Below are 18,080 nucleotides of genomic sequence, written 5' to 3' on the forward strand. Positions count from 1 at the left end.
AGTAGCCACATCGCTCTCTGTGTCACACAGAGAAGTAAAGGAATAAGGTTATATTTCTCTACAGCAGAGATTACCACTTGTGGGTGTTCCTACCAATGTCAGAATAATCTTCAATCACTCAGAGTTGCTTATCATTCCTTTTAAAGGTCCATTTAATAGTAAGAACAATAAATGAAAAGCCACCTGTTTAAAACTAATACCTACAACACACATGGAATAAGAGGGGAAAGCTACAAAAATAACTCACCACGTGTGGGCTTTGGGCAGGTTGTTAGTGCAGGCATCGATTTGGTGGATGGTAAAGAGTCGTGGGCCTGCAGCACCTGCCAAAGGAGTAAACATGGGTCAGATCACTGCAGGTGCCTGTATTCATCTCTAAAACATCAGGATGAAACTGGTACATAAACCACAGACGGGGTCTAGGGATAGAGGAAAACTGGTGACCCCACACAAGCTGCCAAAAAAATTCTTTTCCCAGGAAAAGAATCTGGGTTTGAAAGCTGGAATTGACCTTGGATAAGGCTGGATTCCTTAATATCCTAACATTTCAAATTTGAGAAAAAGTTCAGGATTGAAATCCTCTGCCAACTTCTTTCTTATTTGGATATCAATGTCCCAAAAGCATGAGAAGAAAAGTAAATGGGCAAATCCAAGATTAAATATACACCATTCAGAAAGATGATGGCCTAAATGCAAATTTAGGTTTTAATGGCTCAAACTTGGCTGAGAGTAAAAGATCAGCAGTCTACAGAATAAATTTGTTAATATAAGACAGCCCATACAAATATATGTAGAAGTACAACTTCACTTTATGGACAGTCTGATAAGGATGAGTTCTCCAAGTAGGGACTGTCACACAACTCCGAGTATGCTTTCCCCAGGGACTTCTGACACTGCGCTGTGGGCAACACTGTAGGAGCATGTACTGTCTGGCTTTGTATATCCTCAGTCATCACCAGCAGCAGCAACTTGGAAAATGAAGAGCTTCAAAGATAAAGCACTGCCATCCAGTGAAGCGCTATCATCCAGTCTTTAGCAATATTACCAACTCATCCAAAAAGCAAGCAGCTATTCCACAGAAAACTATGCTTTAACACTGAATATGGTTGTAAATAAACAGGCTGATGCCATGCAATGCACATGCGCTGACCCAACAAATGGCTTCCACAATTCATGCTGCCTGTTTCTGTTAAAGGATGAAAAAGGAGAGGGGAGAGGCACCCGGGGAGGGGTGGGGGTGAACGTTCTGCCAGGCTGAGATGTGGAGATGGCAGTGGACAGACTTCCCCCACAGGAATGTGCAGCAGAATCGAAAGCAAGGGGCATGGAAAGGCAGAGCATCACCACACACAGTCGAGCGTGCGGCACTCACTACAATCACAGAGAACCCCAGCAGAAAAAGCTCTTGGGAGGGGAACAAAGAGAAAGAAGGAGAAGAAGGGATCAAGATGTGAGAGTTACAGATCAGAAACAGGGTGAAAAGAGAATCTGTTGATAAGCACTTGGTTGTAAACCAGCTAGATAGCCCAAATAAAGACCCCTCCCCCAATCGTGTGGGGCCAGGCTGGGCCCTCTGGCCGACTACCTTGTAAAGCTTTGAAGCCCTGCAGAGGCACTCGAGACGATCCCGTCACAAACTGAAGCAACCGTGCTCGCTGCTCTTCATCAAAAAACTCCACGGCTTTCCAGAACCACTTGACCACATTGCTGTCCGGTGTGCAGTGTTTCAACCGGGTGTTGACCTTCCAGTCGTTAACATCTATCTTTCCAAGTCCACAAATAATGAGCTGTTAAAATATTGCACAAAGCATGAGCCAATGGAAACCCAAATTAAGCCAAAAATTCCTCAAAATAGAACTTCAGATTTGTAGTGTTGGCTCTCATAGGGTGATTCTTAAATTCGAGGGTACACACCAGAATCATCTTGAAAGTTTTTCAAAATACACACACCAAGTCCTATGTGCAGAGATTTTAGTTCTGTGGATTGGGGTGATACTCAGAAGCTGTGTTTTAAAAAGCTCTACAGGCACCTATATTCACTTTCAGATTCCCCACCCAGAGTCTGAGAACCACCCCTGTGAGCGACTCGGCAAGATGGAAGTTCTATAATTTCACATAATTTTACTTTTTTTATTTTAATGGACAGAAACTAGACTCCATAAGTAAATACAATTTATATGTGCCTTCCTTAAGACCTGCATCATATTCTAGTTTCAACACTTACTAGCTTGGGGATTCTGAACAATTCATTACATCCCTTGGCCAGTAATTAGTTCCCTATGGCAGTAACATCTATTTCACTGCATCCTTGACAGCAACCCGTGGCGTACAGGAACTCAAGAAATGTGTTGAAAAAGTGATGCAATATGTTTGATAATCTGACAATTGTAACAAAGTACAAAATACATAAAAGCACTGATCTAGCGCTCTGTGTGGCGTCCTGATGCAGGGTCAGTGGAGGTGAACGCCATCAACATCACCTAGATGCTATTCATACTTAGGGTCCTTCGGGTCCAATGCTAGCTCATCTCAGTAACGTGTTTCTAACAGTGAATTAGGATAGTGTGTAGTGTAAAACATAACTTGCAAATCCTATCATTCTATTAACCCAGTATAACACTAAAATAAATTATATATTTTTGTAAAATATATAAAAATTTTAATTTCATTAGCAGCAGAAGCTATATAATAAACCCTATCTCTGTTGAATAAAATCTCCAACAAAGCTACTATAGGGTTCCGAGGATTACGGAGCCACAGCCACACTGAAGAGGGAAGTGGCTATCCAAATAGGATCACAGAAGTATTTATACCAAAAAGGTAACTCCTAAATTCTTTTCTTCAGAAGTGGTAATTATAAGGCCAAATTCCTCATTCATTGTATGAACTAATGAAAAGGCATCGTATTTCAGCTTTATTGTCGATCCTGTTTTCCTCCTCCTCCTGACCATTCACTGTTGAGCAGTTCAATTACAAAGAGGAGAGGGGATGGTACTGAGTCAAATCCATTTTTAGACTTGTTTGCTAACAGGTTTGTTAACAGATTTAGTTTAAAAAGACACTGAGGTTAATTAATAAATCATGTAGACTTTGAATATTTATGCTCTCCATAGTTAAATTTGGAACCTCTGATAGAATAAAACCTCGATTTTTTTTACAAAGTAGTTCAATAAAAATTCAGATGTATTTGTTAAAGGTCTTAATTAAAAAACCAGACCTAAGGTGCTTTAATAACCAGCTTTAAAAGAAAACAAAACCAAAAAAAAAAAAGTTAACTTTATTACTGCTACTGTTAATAATGAATGTTTCCAAAGAGACTGAGGATGTTTAGACACAGTTTATCCTAAGTGTTTTAATTATTTCCTCTATGATCTTGTTTACCAAATGCCTTCTTGCAAAGCTTCGTGTAAATCGACTGAGCTTAGGATTTCATTCCAAATAAATTTCAATAGAAAACAACATTGGAAGAAGTTACACATAAGACATGAAATCTGTTGAAAACAAGAACGAATAATATGAAAAAATAAAATGTTCACAATATAAGGGAGATTGCTCATTTGTAGAAATTCCACAGCAAGATGGACTTCCTATGAATAAGAATGCTCACAGTACTACACCATGAAACTTCAAAAGTGCCAGAAATACAACTTTCCTCTAAAACTAAGAGAAAATTCCTAACCTTTCCTTGCTACACTAGATGATGTCATGACATTAATATACTGACCTCTAACTCCTTCTCATCAAATGTCTTCAGCAGATGCTGTGGAATGACTTCATTAAATCCTTTCTGCAGAGCCAGGAACTGAGCCTCGATGCCTCGTAAAAACCTCCAGTTCACATAGAGCCTAGAAACATGGGGCGAGGGTTTCCTATGATCCAATATGTTCAGATTTGGTCATTATGATGAATCTCTACTTTAGCAACATTACAAGGTGGCAACCTTCCACTAACAAAAGCTCCATCAACAAAGCAACTCTTCCCATCAGAGAAATTCCGAGTAAACTGGAAGTTGGCTGGAGCTTGGATGGGTCTGAAGTCACAATCTGGATGAAACTTCCTTCAGAACTTCTAGCCAAAAGCCACAGACAAGAGCCCATTCAACAAAAATCACTATTTTTCTGGTTTCACTTGAAAATATGGTCTGAATATGTTAGGTGTTTTGTTTATATTTTGGGAGTAGATGAGGGAAGAGGTAAAGAGAATGAGGAGAAATAGTAAAAGCCAATAGTAAGCACTTTTTAGTTAAATATTCATTGTTCCCTGGAGGCTTTAAAACCCCCAGAAGATGTAATTTACCAACAAAAAGAACACTACATTCAATGTGTAGCTTTTCTTATGCTTTTGACTTGTAATTTAATAAGTGAACTGCTTTTTAAAAAATCTACCCAGGAAAACCTCTCCATCTCACACATCTCAGAACTATTCATCTTCCAAGTTTATCAACATATCCTTTCCCAAATTTGGAGAAATAGTTCTCTACTTTAAGAAATAAGTTACTTAACATTATATCCTTTGGGGGACCTTATTTTTGCGTGTTTGGTTAAGGGGACACCAAAACTGCTCATCTGCAAAAAGGTTTTCTTTGTCTCAAAACTCTACTGGATGAGGGATATTACTAAGCGCTATAAACACGACTGACTCCTGGAGAGTGGGAGCCAGGGGCTGAGCTGTCCACACCAGGTCCTGGAAGTGACGCACAACAAATTCAGGAAATGCCCATCCATTCTTTCATTTTTTAATTAGAAATATAATAAATGCTTGTTAGATAAAGAAAAAAAAACCTAACTGTGGAGACAGAGTAAAAGCTGAAAGTCCATTATTTTATCCTCTTTTCCCTCTCTACTCCCAGGCCCGGCACCTCCGCTTCCTCATCCCAAACACTTTATTTGGTGAAGAGCCTTTCTGAACATCTTCCATATAATTATAAAACACAGAATGTCCCTACATAATTTTTCTAAGACTTGCTTTTTAAATCTGACAGCTTATACAGAGTCTCTCTTCCTTTTAAAAATCCACATACTATTTCTGCCAAATATATGTATTTAATCATTCTCCTCTAAAAACTTTTAAATTTTTTACAAGTAATATTTAGTTGAACATCCTTTCTCGTAATTACATGTGTTTCCACAGCATAGATTCCTAAAGCTGGAGCTTCTAGTTAAAAAGCATACACATTTTTATTTTGGAAGCTATTATCAAACTGCTTTCCAAAAAAAACTAACTCAATGCTCACGCCCATCAACTGTCTGTGAGACTGATGGGCCTTGTGTATAAAGTGGGAACATTTTAACCAGTTAAGACTTGGGGACATAATCTATATAAAGTAGTATAATGCATGTTTTTGTTTACACTCCTCATTTGATTACCAGAGTTTTATGTTCAGGAGAACTTTAGTTGCCATAGTCAAATGATCTAACCCACTACTTTTAAATTCCTCCATCAACAGGTGATTTTGTAAAACTTGGAGAACATTTTCTTGTATCTACCCTTAACCTCACAACATGCTTATTTGCAACAGGGAAGGTGCTAGAATACAGCACAGAAGTGCTTCTGCATAGCCAGCAGTCTCCTCCACACTGAACCTGGGTTCGCATGTGACTGGCTCTAACCAAAAATATACAGAACAGAGGTGACGCTGGCCAGTTCTAGGCTTAGGCCTTAAAAAGCTCCGACAACTTCTCTTGTGCTCTGGGAAACCAGCCAACCACCCCTCTACCTTGCTGGGGAGAGAGAGGCCACGGGGAAAATGAGTGACTTCTGATTCCACGTGAGTGTAACCATGGAACCCAGCCAACAGTGAGAATGAGGCCCCAGTGGCTGGTCCAGCCAGCCCCAGCCCTCAGAGCCCCCCGCTGAGTCATCAGACATGCCCCCACCAATACCACGCGAAGGAGCTGTCTGCTATCCTGTTGTTTATCCTAACTCCTAACCCTCAGGACTGAGCAAGAATAAAATAGTTGTTTTTAAGCCACAAATTTCTGCAGAAACCTGTTTTGTAGCAATAAGTAACATGACCTAAATACTAAAATGTTTTTCTGTTCTGCTATTCTAGAACATTCAACAATTCTCAGTCTTGGGAACACAGAAGTGTTACCTGACATATTCCTTTTTATTTTCTTCGGTAACGGGGATACTCTTGCCATTTGGCTTAAGTTCATGCTGAATAATTTCCCCATATGCATTATGTTCGACACAGAAGGTATGGTCCAAAACACCTGTAATATCATTCTCACTAGAAAGGAAAGAGAAGGAAAGATACTTAACTGGGAAATCTAAAACACAGATGTATTAACTGTGAGACAAATAAAACTAGAACAGTTTATGGCATGACAAATATAAGATCAGATTCCTCTGAATATTCCTATACTCTAAACCTGGTTCTGGGGCAGAAAAGTCAGAGCTTTAACCCTCATCAACACCGGGAGCATTTCACTTCCTGAGCCACAAGAAAGGGTGCTGGCCATGGCCGGGCTTTACGGGGAAACTTCAGTTGTGTTTGGCCTGCAGGTAAGAGGCCCTACTTGAGTCTCACTGGTTTGGCAAATAAGTATAGCCAATATACCTTCATAAGCTAATGCCTTCCCACAACACAGAACTGGTTCTTACAGACACCCCTTCTTAAAGTACAGCTTCAACAATCATCACTTCTGCAGGAATCTTGCTATTCTAACACATGCAGGACGGGAAACAAACTTGCATCGCTTTGGGAAAATCACTTACATATAGTAGTACTTCTAAAAATAGGACATACTAGATATTTTTTTTCCTTTTTAAAGTAATAACGTTCACTAACTTTTAGGAATTTGAAATATATAGGGAAGCAGTAGAAAAAGGAAAAATCTAATGTGGTTCTATCATTCAAATAGTCACTCTTCGTATTTTCTGTTTTTTAAATTTTAAAGAAGTACATCCATTGAGACAGGATCTTTTTTTAAAGCTCAGATTCTAACTATAATGAACAAGACTCAATACATACAGTATCCACACTAAACTGTTATGAAGATCTGGATCAACTAACTCCATGTCATCCAAAGTAATTGACTTCCCAAGCAGCTGTTTATAAAACGGCAATGTGAAGCCACCATCAATATAATGTCCATGAAACACAGCCATTCCCATTATTCGTCCAACAAAGTGGAAATATGATAAGTGTTCCTGAAATTGAAAAGAGTTTATATAAATACTGAAGTTAGACACTGTTCAGGGAATTTTTAATAAAAAATTAAAATTTAAGCAACATTAATCTTTTTATATCAACTTATACTCTAATTTATAACTATTTCAATGGAATAGGCTATCATACCAAAACTCAGTAATCATTAGGGTGAGTTTCTACTGGGCATGCTCAAGATTCCCTACATTGTTATAAAATGCTACACCAGAGTCAATGCCTCTCTCAAAGGATACAATCACTTTGTAAAATTCATCTTTAGAAACTAAGTCCAGACAAGAGTCCCACTGCAGCTTCATTAAACCACCCATAGATCCTGTTCTCTTCCTCTCGCATCCTGCTAAGCCCTTTACAATCTTGGCTGTCACAGAGAGAGAGAAAAAAAAAAGCTTTCAACCCTAAACCTCCCTATTTCCCTGACCTAACCAGAACTGAAATTCAAAACCTCACAGATTTAGGGCACAGATTTCATGTCTAACTTGGACTTGAGTCCGGATTCTGCCAGTTACTAGCTATGCATACTTGGGCAAATTACTTAATTCCTATAGGATTAATTTTCCACATCTGGAAAAATAAGGGAAATAATAGTATCTAAAAAGGATCTCTGTGAGGAGTAAAATGAGATGATGGAGCCCATGGCACTGGAGCTGGCAGAGGGTAAAAGCTCAACAAACATGAACTGTTATTACTACAACTACAATGGCAGTAATGGGACCCCAAGCAGAACCTTTGCCTGAAAATCTTCCCTTTGTGAAGGACTGCCTGCAATGAATCTAACATTCCTACCATGTTTCGGTATATCTGGTCTTTCCTGATAAATTGTTTTGTTAATTAGTATTTTAAACTTCTTTTACTTCTCTGTTTAGTAAGCGATCTTTAAACCCCCCTCTTATCTTAAAAACAGCATTTGTTTCCTTGTGAAAAGTAATATATGTTCACTACCCATAGTCTAATACCCAGAAGTAACTAATGGCATATTATAGGGTAGAGCCTTTCGATGTTGAAACATATACCTATTTACCAAAATTGTATCATACTATATTTTCCAACCCTCTTTTCACTTAATACATCACAAATACCATCTTAACATGTCATTAACTTTTATCTCACAATGTCATTTTAGAGGCTATATAATATGCCCTTGTATGGATAGCTAATGGAAATAATGTAGAAACAAATTAGTAACAGCTACTAACTTTTATTGAGTGCTGAATAATATTTATATGGTTAATAATGTAGAGCACTATGCTAAATAGTTAATGTGCAAGATCTCATTAAATTCTCACAAGCCTTCTCTGAGGTACGAACTCTATTTATTATTTTTAGCAATAATAAAATTGAAGCTTAAGTCAATGAATTTGCCCAAGGTCACAAAGCTTAAGTAATGGGACCTGGTTATGATCTCATGTCTAACTCCAGAATCTGTTTTGTCACTGCTAATGTCATTCTGCTTCATGTCACAATGTAATCAACCCTCTGCGTATGGACAGTGATCCTCTTTTGAATTGGGGCTACTACAAACAAAGATGCAGTCAATATACCTAGGCCCAAATTGCTGAACATATCCATAAGCATTTACTTGAGAAAATTTTCTAAAGAGGAACTGCTAAGTCCAAGGCTGTGACTAGGACAAGAAAAGTAATCCAAACTAATCGACATTTAAAGATGACAAGTATTGTAGGTCACTTGTTAATTCACGTCACCAGAACAGCAACCATACCGGGTTAACTGCAGAATCAGGATTGATCTGCAATGTATAGATATCATCTCTTGAATACTGGAAGAGGCCATAGTATGGATTCAACATTTCATGCGACAAGAGATATAACCACTCCCTAGAAAACAAGACATGACAAAGGAATTTTTTGTTAAAGAATTTATTTTTATTAAAATATGCTATTGATCATTTTAGCAAATAATTTTTTAAATAAAAGAAAATAAAGCACTAATTAGTTATAGATCACACTGGAAAAATATACCATGCCCAAAAAGCAAATGGAAACGCTTGTTTTATTATTATGCAGTCACTTCTCACTCACGCAGGCAACTTTATGACATAGCGGCAGAGAGCATAAAGGTATTACCCAGAAGTACCAACTACTAATTACATAATGCCTCCAGCAGTCTGCTCCTTTTAATTGCTAAATAAATTTTTAATCCATCATAAATATAAAATAACGGGAAGGGTATGGTTCAAAATATCCATGTGACCTACATTTCCTGTCCGCTGCTGTCACGGCAGACTTGTACTCGGTAGCATAGACACAGCAGTAATCCACTCTCGCTTTCGGTTAGGACAGTGGTCGGCAAACCGCGCTCGCAAGCCATATGTGGCTCTTTGGCCCCTTGAGTGTGGCTCTTCCACAAAATACCACGTGCGGGCGCACACGTACAGGGAACATTGTGGAGTGAAAGAAGATGTAGTGTCGAGGATTGAGAAAGGTATGTGGAGATGGTTTGGACATAGAGAGAGGATGAACGAAAGGAGATAGACAAAACAAGTATACAAGACGAGTGTGGATGGGAGAGTTGGAAGGGGTCGACCTCAGCGAACGTACCTCAATCAGATTGAGGATGTTTTTAGCAAAGGCCAGCATAGGAGTACCCTAATTAAGTTAATAACAATGTACCTACCTATATAGTTTAAGTTTAAAAAATTTGGCTCTCAAAAGAAATTTCAATCCTTGTACTGTTGATATTTGGCTATGTTGACTAATGAGTTTGCCAACCACTGGACTAGGGTGTGCTTGCTGTTGGTATTGTTTTAAAAGGAAATTCCATTATCCATTCCATCATCTTTTTTGTGTAAACCTTGAAATGTGGCGTGATAAAAGTGTAAGTGTTCACCTAAAACAAAGACGTGGTATAGAACATACCAAAAAATACATGCTTGTCCTAACCTGCATTTTTTGGTGTGTTCCTTACCACTTCTTGGTTTCAAGTGTAAATCAATATTTTTAAAACCTCATAATAAATAGCACTATCACCTTAAATTTATTAAATCCTTCATATTTTTCAAAGGATGAAAGATAACACTCTTTTTGAGGAAACTGAAATACAATCACTAGGCTATCACAGATGTAGTTCTCATCCCGATTCCTGTCCTTCCTCACCTAGGAAAGGTATTTAAATGATATGTTCTGTTATTATGGAATAAACACATTGAATAATATACTTTAAGGAAATACAGTGAAATATTTTTAATAAAAAGTTAGAGGAACATGTTTTCAGTTCTATAATGTGATGAAGTCTAGCTCACATCACCACCATTGAGGTAATATTTGAAAAACTCGAGATTAAAATGAAAGGGAGGTCTCCATATAAGAACGTTCTTGTGTGTGTGTTGTGTGTGTATTTTTTAAAGAAAATCCTAATTTTTGTTTTGTTTCACCAAGTATTTAGAGCACACATGAAAGCAAAACCCTACTTTTGGCTTCTAGCATGGAATTAGATCAGAAAAAGCAGTTCACTGCCACATCCCTTTTAGTCTGCCCAAACCCTGAGAGTAGTGAGGTTAAGAAATAAAAAAAAAATGATTTAATTAGCTTATACATATAATTATAGCATTTAGATCCCATCAGCAGGTAATTAATAAGTTTTCACAATAAGCATTAAAAACCAAGTTATAAATAAATCATAAGAATTCCACAGAAACGATCAAGTCCTAAGTATGATGTACAAGGGATCAATTCTAAAAATCCAAATTTAAGGAACTTCCATTTGCAGGTAAAAAGGTTGCAGAATGAAAATAAGTCTACAGGTAAAAACAAGTAATGCTAAGTAATAATTATGGGACTTGGTGAAAATACAACTTAATTAAGCCTGGATTTAGATTCGGGTAAGTGGAATTATCATGATGGTCCTTTAGAATGTTTCAATACAGAGCTATAATGTTTCTGCTACATTTATATAAAGTGAATTTCCACACCTAAAAAAATACTTTATGTATGAATATAACATTAGGACCACTGAGGATACACACACACACACACACACACACACACACACAATCACTCCTTTAACAAGGTTAAAAAGCATGGCAATGAAAGAAAAGGGAGCAGTATTCTGTTTAGATTATGTCATTAAAGCCTGAAGACTGTCCCTGACAATATAAAGCAGAGGGAATAACACACACTAAAGGGGAGATGAAGAAAATACAGGGCCTATGGTCACCAACAGTCCATGTATGGCTGCAGCTAGTTTTCAGAGGGTGTTCCATTGGGCTCTATGATCCATGAAGGAGTCCCAAACGGAAAGTCCAAAAGAATGTAAGTAATCATTAGTGTTCTCTTCTGGTGAAAGTACTACCCTAACCTCATTATGAATGTATTGATTAGGATATCCTCCTATTGTAAACATTAGGGAATATTATACTAGAAAATAAATAACAATGAGAAGGTTACACCACAGGGAGTATCTTAAATTTGTATATATAAGGATTCATATGGCATTTCCTGATGAGTGAGTCTTTACCTGGCAACCCCTCCATAATCAAGACCTTCTTCTCCACGAAATTTTATCATCAATCGCTTCCAAAGATCTTTTGGTCTCATTTTCATGACCTGTCGATAAGATTCCTAAAAAAAAAAAAAAAAAAAAAAAAATTAATATACTATAATTACTAGGTGCTTTTAACCTGTTATTTAAACTCTCCCTCCCATTCCACCTACAAAGCATGTTTATAAATAAGGTGAAATTCAACAATCAAATCAATGGTTAAACTCCAAATGTTTGAAACCTCTTGGAACTTCTAAAAACAAAATGAATATAGCTTAATGCTACTGAAAACAATTCAGGTGATAAATATTATATTAAAACCTACTACGTGTAAAACTCCGTAGTTAAGTTCTATGAACCACAGCAATGATTTCACTCATATTAAAAACAGAATTTGATAGAAGTACCAAAATTTTTCAAGTTGGTTGACCTAAATCTAGGTAGTTCACAGGCAACAATAGAAAGTAAAGGTAAGAAAGAGAAAATTCCAAAAGAATATCAGTAATCATTAGTGTTCTCTTCATTAAATCAACATTATTATTTTAAAATACAAATGATGGACTACAGACAAGGCCAGAACTGTTCCGAAAGAAAAAAAGTTCATCTTTTGGGAAAAGGGTTCTCAAGTCCCCAAACCTCTTGCCCAGAAATCCTCTAGAGTGGGAAGTCCCTGCCTGGGAGCTCTGCCACTAGTTCTGTAAGAACTCTGAAGGTGATGTTAGGGGTATAAAATCCAAAGGTAAAGAGTATAGTAGGAAGGAGGATTTTCAATAAACGAAGGAAATAGTCCAATAGTAATGAAACAAAATGATTTTCTGAGTTAAAAGCCCCTTACCTTTTGGAAGCATTAAAAGAGGAGGATGATACTTATGGTCTTTCAAAACTCATTATTAACAAACACTGGCAATGCAGAGGCCAAGCTGAACCAAATGGAACACCAAACAATCTTGATCCTATTTAAATGTGTACCTTCTACATTAAATCTCTCCCATGTTATTGCCGTTAATCCCCACAATTGAAAAAGAAATTAATGAAAACTCTCTCATTCTAAAGAGTCTCAAAAAGTTTATTGGAAAACAGAGCAAAACACTAAAATGTTATTTTTCAATAAGACTTGAAAGTTTACCTCAAAAATCTCTTCCCTGGAAACCTCAATGCGGCAATGGCCAGCCTGAGGCTGTTGTTGGGAAAGTTCTTGCCGCAAAATTTTTAGTTTCTGGACCAGGTCTCGCTTGTAGCGTGGGACCGTCAGACACTCAGTGTCGTCAGGGCATAAGGATACCACCTGCTGTTGCTGTTGATCTTTCAACTGATTCTGCCGACTAGAAGTAAACAAAAATACTATTAAACGAAAAAGATTATAATTACACATTTAAAATAGCCACCAACCATAAAATAAATCTACTATATCATTTTCACACCTTACTGTGTTCTTGGCTTGTCATTTTTGACAACGATAAACTAGCTCCAAAGTTTATTTCTGAGAATCCGTATGAATGTATGGAGTTTTATCCATCTACCCCATAAAGCAGCCTGTCTCTTCAGGTGTGCCACGGTGCACGTTGCTGCTTTAGCACAGCAGGATTAAAATACTCTTATATCAAAGTAAAACTTGTCATACTCTTATATAACATTCTGTTCAATGAAAGTAATAATTGAAGACAGCAGTCTATCCCACTTATTACAAAAAGCATCATCAGTCTTCTCTTGTTCAGACTCGCATTTTCACACATATTGTTTCAAAAACTTACTTTAAAACTAAATGCAAGTTAGCAGAGAGCCGAGGATCTGTGAACTGTGTTGTTCTGTTGTTATGGTCAACAAAATAAACTCTGCCTGTTGCCGTATTACGGATCTCCCATCCAGGAGGCAATGGACCAAGCTCTTCACAATTGATGTTGCTAAGATCCCTGCAAAAACAAATAAAAAATACCTCATTGCTGGGCCTGCTGAGCCAAGCAAGTGTAAATGACACAGAACAATTTCATGAAGTCTGAGAAAATGTATTGTTTCAGAAACTTGAGATGTTCAGCTGGAATCTTTAATTCCCAATGGTTTAACAAACTTGCATACTCAAAACTCAATCCATAAATGGCCCAGAAACTTATCACATAGCCTACATTTTTAAAAAAGTTTGTTCCTGGGCTTTAATGTGACACATATTTTAAATTAATATAAAAGCAATCACAATACTTGCCAACATAAACTGTACTTCAATCCTTATCTGACAAAATATTGTTTTACAAATGTCAGTGGTATAAGGAATGAGATGTTTTCTAAAATTTCCCTTCAATTTTTCTTTCATTACTACACTGTAAAATGTGGGTAAATCAATGTTCATTCCATTTTTAATTTTAAGCTCTCCAACAAAACAAAACTATAAATTATATTAAAATTTGGATCCTTAAAATAATCACAGTATATATTTTAAAGAATTAACGTCTGCATTTTGAATTTGGAAGCTAGTGAATGAAGAACCTGTTTAAGATACGTAAGGAAGAATAGTCTAAGGCTTGCTGCTACAATAAAAAAAAAAGCAGAAAGACTTTTAATGGACCAAAGACCATTGTTATGTATCACACATTCTTAAATATTATTATATACAAAGATTTACAAGACTTTAAGAATGAAATAAGAGCAGCATGTCTAATGTAAACTTAAACTATAACAGATAATTATAATGAAAAATATCTTCAAAATCATGTTTTAAAAGTTGAACTAGAAAAAAATTTTGCCTGGTCATAATGAAACAGCTATGGGCACATATAAGCACCCATAGATTTGTTGAAACCATAATTCTGACTTCTGCTTATGGGTGCTTCAAGAGACTCCTGCTACAGAACTATAGCTTGACAAGAACACACTATTTGAGACACTGCTAGTCTCAAAAGAGACAAGGGGGAAAGTTCTAAAAATCCTTCTCAAATTTATTTATTTATTTACTTATTTTTTTTTTTATAATATATTTTATTGAATTTTTACAGAGAAGAAGGGAGAGGGATAGAGAGTTAGAAACATCGATGAGAGAGAAACATCGATCAGCTGCCTCCTGCACAGCCCCCAGTAGGGATGTGCCCGCAACCCAGGTACATGCCCTTGACCGGAATCGAACCTGGGACCCTTGAGTCCGCAGGCTGACGCTCTATCCACTGAGCCAAACCGGTTCGGCTCCTTCTCAAATTGAAAAGAAAAAGTGGATTGAGCTTGCCCTAGCTGACACGGCTCAGTGGTTAGAGCGTCATCCCAAGCACCAGAGGGTCAAGAGTTCGATTCCCAGTGAAGGGCACGCACCTGGGTTGCAGGCTCAATCCCCAGCCCTAGTCAGGGCACATGCAGGAGGCAACCAATCTGTGTTTCTCTCTCACATGGATGTTTCTTTTTTCTTTTTTCTTTTTCTTTCTCTTTCTCTCTCTCTCTCTCTCTCCCTCCCCATATCTCTTCCACTCTCTCTAAAAATCAATGGGAAAAAATATCCTTAGGTGAGGATTAAAAAATAAAGTGGATTGAAATGAAGCTGGTACCTGAGTGGCAGGAAGGCACAGGGGTAGGAGGGGTAGGACTGCTGGTGGGTAGCTGTTAATTGGAAAACAGCCTCAGGCCAGCAGCAAGGTTGGAAAAGCGAATCTGACACTTCCTCCCTGAGCTGAAAACTAAAAAAGAAAACGAAGGAATCCCAGGAAAACTTCCTAAATTCCAACTTAGGTCCACAGAACTCAAACCAATTAAGATCAAATAAATTCACACAGATCACCAAACACTTCAGAAAAGAAAGTCATGCTGACTGAGAGTCAGTGGAAACAATAAACCACAGAATCAGATCCCCAAGTACTGTCAGAGATCAGAGAACAGCTACGACATGCGACATTAAAAAAATAAGAGAAAAAAATAATAAAATAAGGGAACAATTACAAAGGCAAAGTATCAATGAGAGATTATTAAAAATGAACAGCTGGATTTTTAAGTGGAGCTTTTAGAAATGAAAAGCAAATACTGAAATCAAAGAATAATCTTGATATAATGCAGAATTTTATTTACTTTTATTTAGAACTTTATAAATCTATTGTCATACATGGAGAGCTCTAAAGAATTGATTAAAAGAGCAGAAAACTGGGAACAATCTTTATTTCCACTTGGAAAATGATTGAAGAAAAATGTTTCACAGCCATAAAAAGTAATACAGAGCTGTATTTCAAGACTACACAGTCAGGATGCAATGGCATTAATCACTGTTTTAAAGAGATATGCAAAACTTGATGAAATGGGAATTCTCAGATAAATCTAAGTTTACTGGATATCTTTAAAAGAAGTATCTGAGTTACACTATTTTATAAATATCTTTGAATAGTGATTTTTAAAAAATATACTTTTATTGATTTCAGAGAGGAAAGGAGAGGGGAGAGAGAGAGATAGAAACATCAATGATGAGAGAATCATTGATCAGCTGCCTCCTACACGCCCCCTACTGGGGATTGAGCCCGCAACCCAGGCATGTGCCCTTGACTGGAATCGAACCCAGGACCTTTCAATCCACAAAATGACACTCTATCCACGGAGCCAAACCAGCTAGGGCTGAATAGTAACATTTTAATAGAATCTACATCAGGGGTCCTCAAACTACGGCCCGCGGGCCACGTGCAAATACAAATATTGTATTTGTTCCCGTTTTGTTTTTTTACTTCAAAATAAGATATGTGCAGTGTGCATAGAAATTTGTTCACAGGTTTTTTTTTAAACTATAGTCCAGCCCTCCAACGGTCTGAGGGACAGTGAACTGGCCCCGTTTAAAAAGTTTGAGGACCTCTGATCTACATATTTAAATAGTCTGCTTTGATAAAAGATCCTCCATGCAAACGGCATGTTTGCCAAAGGATCCTCCAAAAACAAAAGATATGATGATACTAGTGGCCTGGTGCACGAATTCATGCACATTGAAAGGAAATTAATTAGAAGAAATATTTTAATATCACTATTCACCCTTTCTCTATAATAGAAGTGTCAACCAATAATGACAGATGGAAACACACACATGATTGGCGCCAGTGAGAGCTTTATATGTATCATGCATGTGAGAGTTAACTTAGCCTTTTATATATCTAGAGTAAACTTGCCTAATTAGACCTGCTTTCTGATTTAGCTAACTTTTTCCAGCCCAGTGAAACACCCCAACTTCTTTTTCAGGTAATTGTCAGCAACACAGCAGTAAATATCAACATGAAGCAGATTATTATTGTAGATCATGCAGGGAGAACAAAGGGTAAAATATTTAACTGTAGCAGTGTTTGACTATATTCTGCACAGTGAGAAAACCTGAAGTCATTTTCAAGGTCCACCATTTCTTACTTCTTTTCAGTCAGGTCAAGTTTCTAAGCTTTCTAAATCTCCGTTTTCTAGCTAATGAAAAGAAAATAGGATTCCACCAAGTCTCCTATCTACCTACTCCAGGACTTCTGTGAGGATCAAATGAGATGAGGCACGGGAAATGCTTCACAGACATTTGGTTAAAGTGTAAAATGTTTCCACCTGGCTATAAAGCAAGTCGTGTTCCTAGGCTGAAGAAACTCCAAGGAGGCTAGTTGCTAGGGAAAGGAAGCCGGGTGTTGCTATGTGATGTCATTACCCGGACGGACAGTTAGCATATTAGCCTTCTATATATATAGATATGATGATATGAAGATATGATTGTTAAGATAACAATTTGGAGCGTAGAGATTAAGGAGAAAAAAAATAATGCAGAGCATAATTTCATAAAGCCATTATTCAGTACTCAACATGAAATATTCTTAAACCTTTATTGAAATCATGTATATGTTAATGAAAAACTGACACATTTCCTTAGGAATAAGAACATATTACCAACAGTGCTGCCAAGACCTCTCTCTATTTCATCTTCTGATGCCAGCTTACATGCTGTTCTTTCAACAGATAACTTAAGGTCTACTTTCTCACTACTGTAAAACATTTAGTTTTTAAAAATCACTTTCTTCTATACATTTCCTTCTAATGATTTTAAATTATTTTATTGAAAAGCTTGTCACTGACCTTCAATTGGATAAACAGAATCCATACCACTTTTTATAATTTACATAATAAAAGTCTTGTTGCTAAAAGTTAAACCCATGGATTTTTTTCAATGAGCTTATTAATAAAACAAAAATGTCCTCCTCACTACTTTTTTTAAACTAAAAACTTATATTACCAAGACAGAGAAATGGCAATCTTGATACAAAAGTTAGTGATAGCACATTTCTTTGGTTGCCAACCTCAAAAGACACTAATCAAGTTCTATGAGAAAGTAAAATATTTTTATTACTTTGCTTTAGTTATAAATAAAGAGATGGTATCAAAGCAATCCAAGATCAGCTAGTCACATCTGGTTTTGACATGAATCTTGACAAATAGAGCTCTGAGTATA

The 18,080-nt window shown here is 37.0% G+C and overlaps 1 protein-coding gene across 1 annotated transcript in view; it reads right to left on the reverse strand.

Annotated features, from left to right (window-relative positions):
- The window catches only part of SMURF2 (SMAD specific E3 ubiquitin protein ligase 2), a 93,789-nt gene that overhangs the window by 3,348 nt on the left and 72,361 nt on the right, over positions 1–18,080 (reverse strand). Inside the window, exons 10-18 of the mRNA XM_070395583.1 lie at positions 13,420–13,578; positions 12,795–12,990; positions 11,645–11,748; positions 8,892–9,006; positions 6,977–7,155; positions 6,095–6,232; positions 3,725–3,845; positions 1,586–1,787; positions 248–323 (exon numbers count right to left, since the gene is read on the reverse strand). Of these exons, the coding sequence (XP_070251684.1) occupies positions 248–323; positions 1,586–1,787; positions 3,725–3,845; positions 6,095–6,232; positions 6,977–7,155; positions 8,892–9,006; positions 11,645–11,748; positions 12,795–12,990; positions 13,420–13,578 (1,290 nt within the window). The remainder of the gene's footprint in view (positions 1–247; positions 324–1,585; positions 1,788–3,724; positions 3,846–6,094; positions 6,233–6,976; positions 7,156–8,891; positions 9,007–11,644; positions 11,749–12,794; positions 12,991–13,419; positions 13,579–18,080) is intronic.

The sequence above is a fragment of the Myotis yumanensis genome, unplaced genomic scaffold (genome assembly GCF_028538775.1).
Source record: "Myotis yumanensis isolate MYYU_CA2020_CCGP unplaced genomic scaffold, mMyoYum1.0.hap1 SCAF_16, whole genome shotgun sequence".
In the NCBI taxonomy this organism is placed as follows: domain Eukaryota; kingdom Metazoa; phylum Chordata; class Mammalia; order Chiroptera; family Vespertilionidae; genus Myotis; species Myotis yumanensis.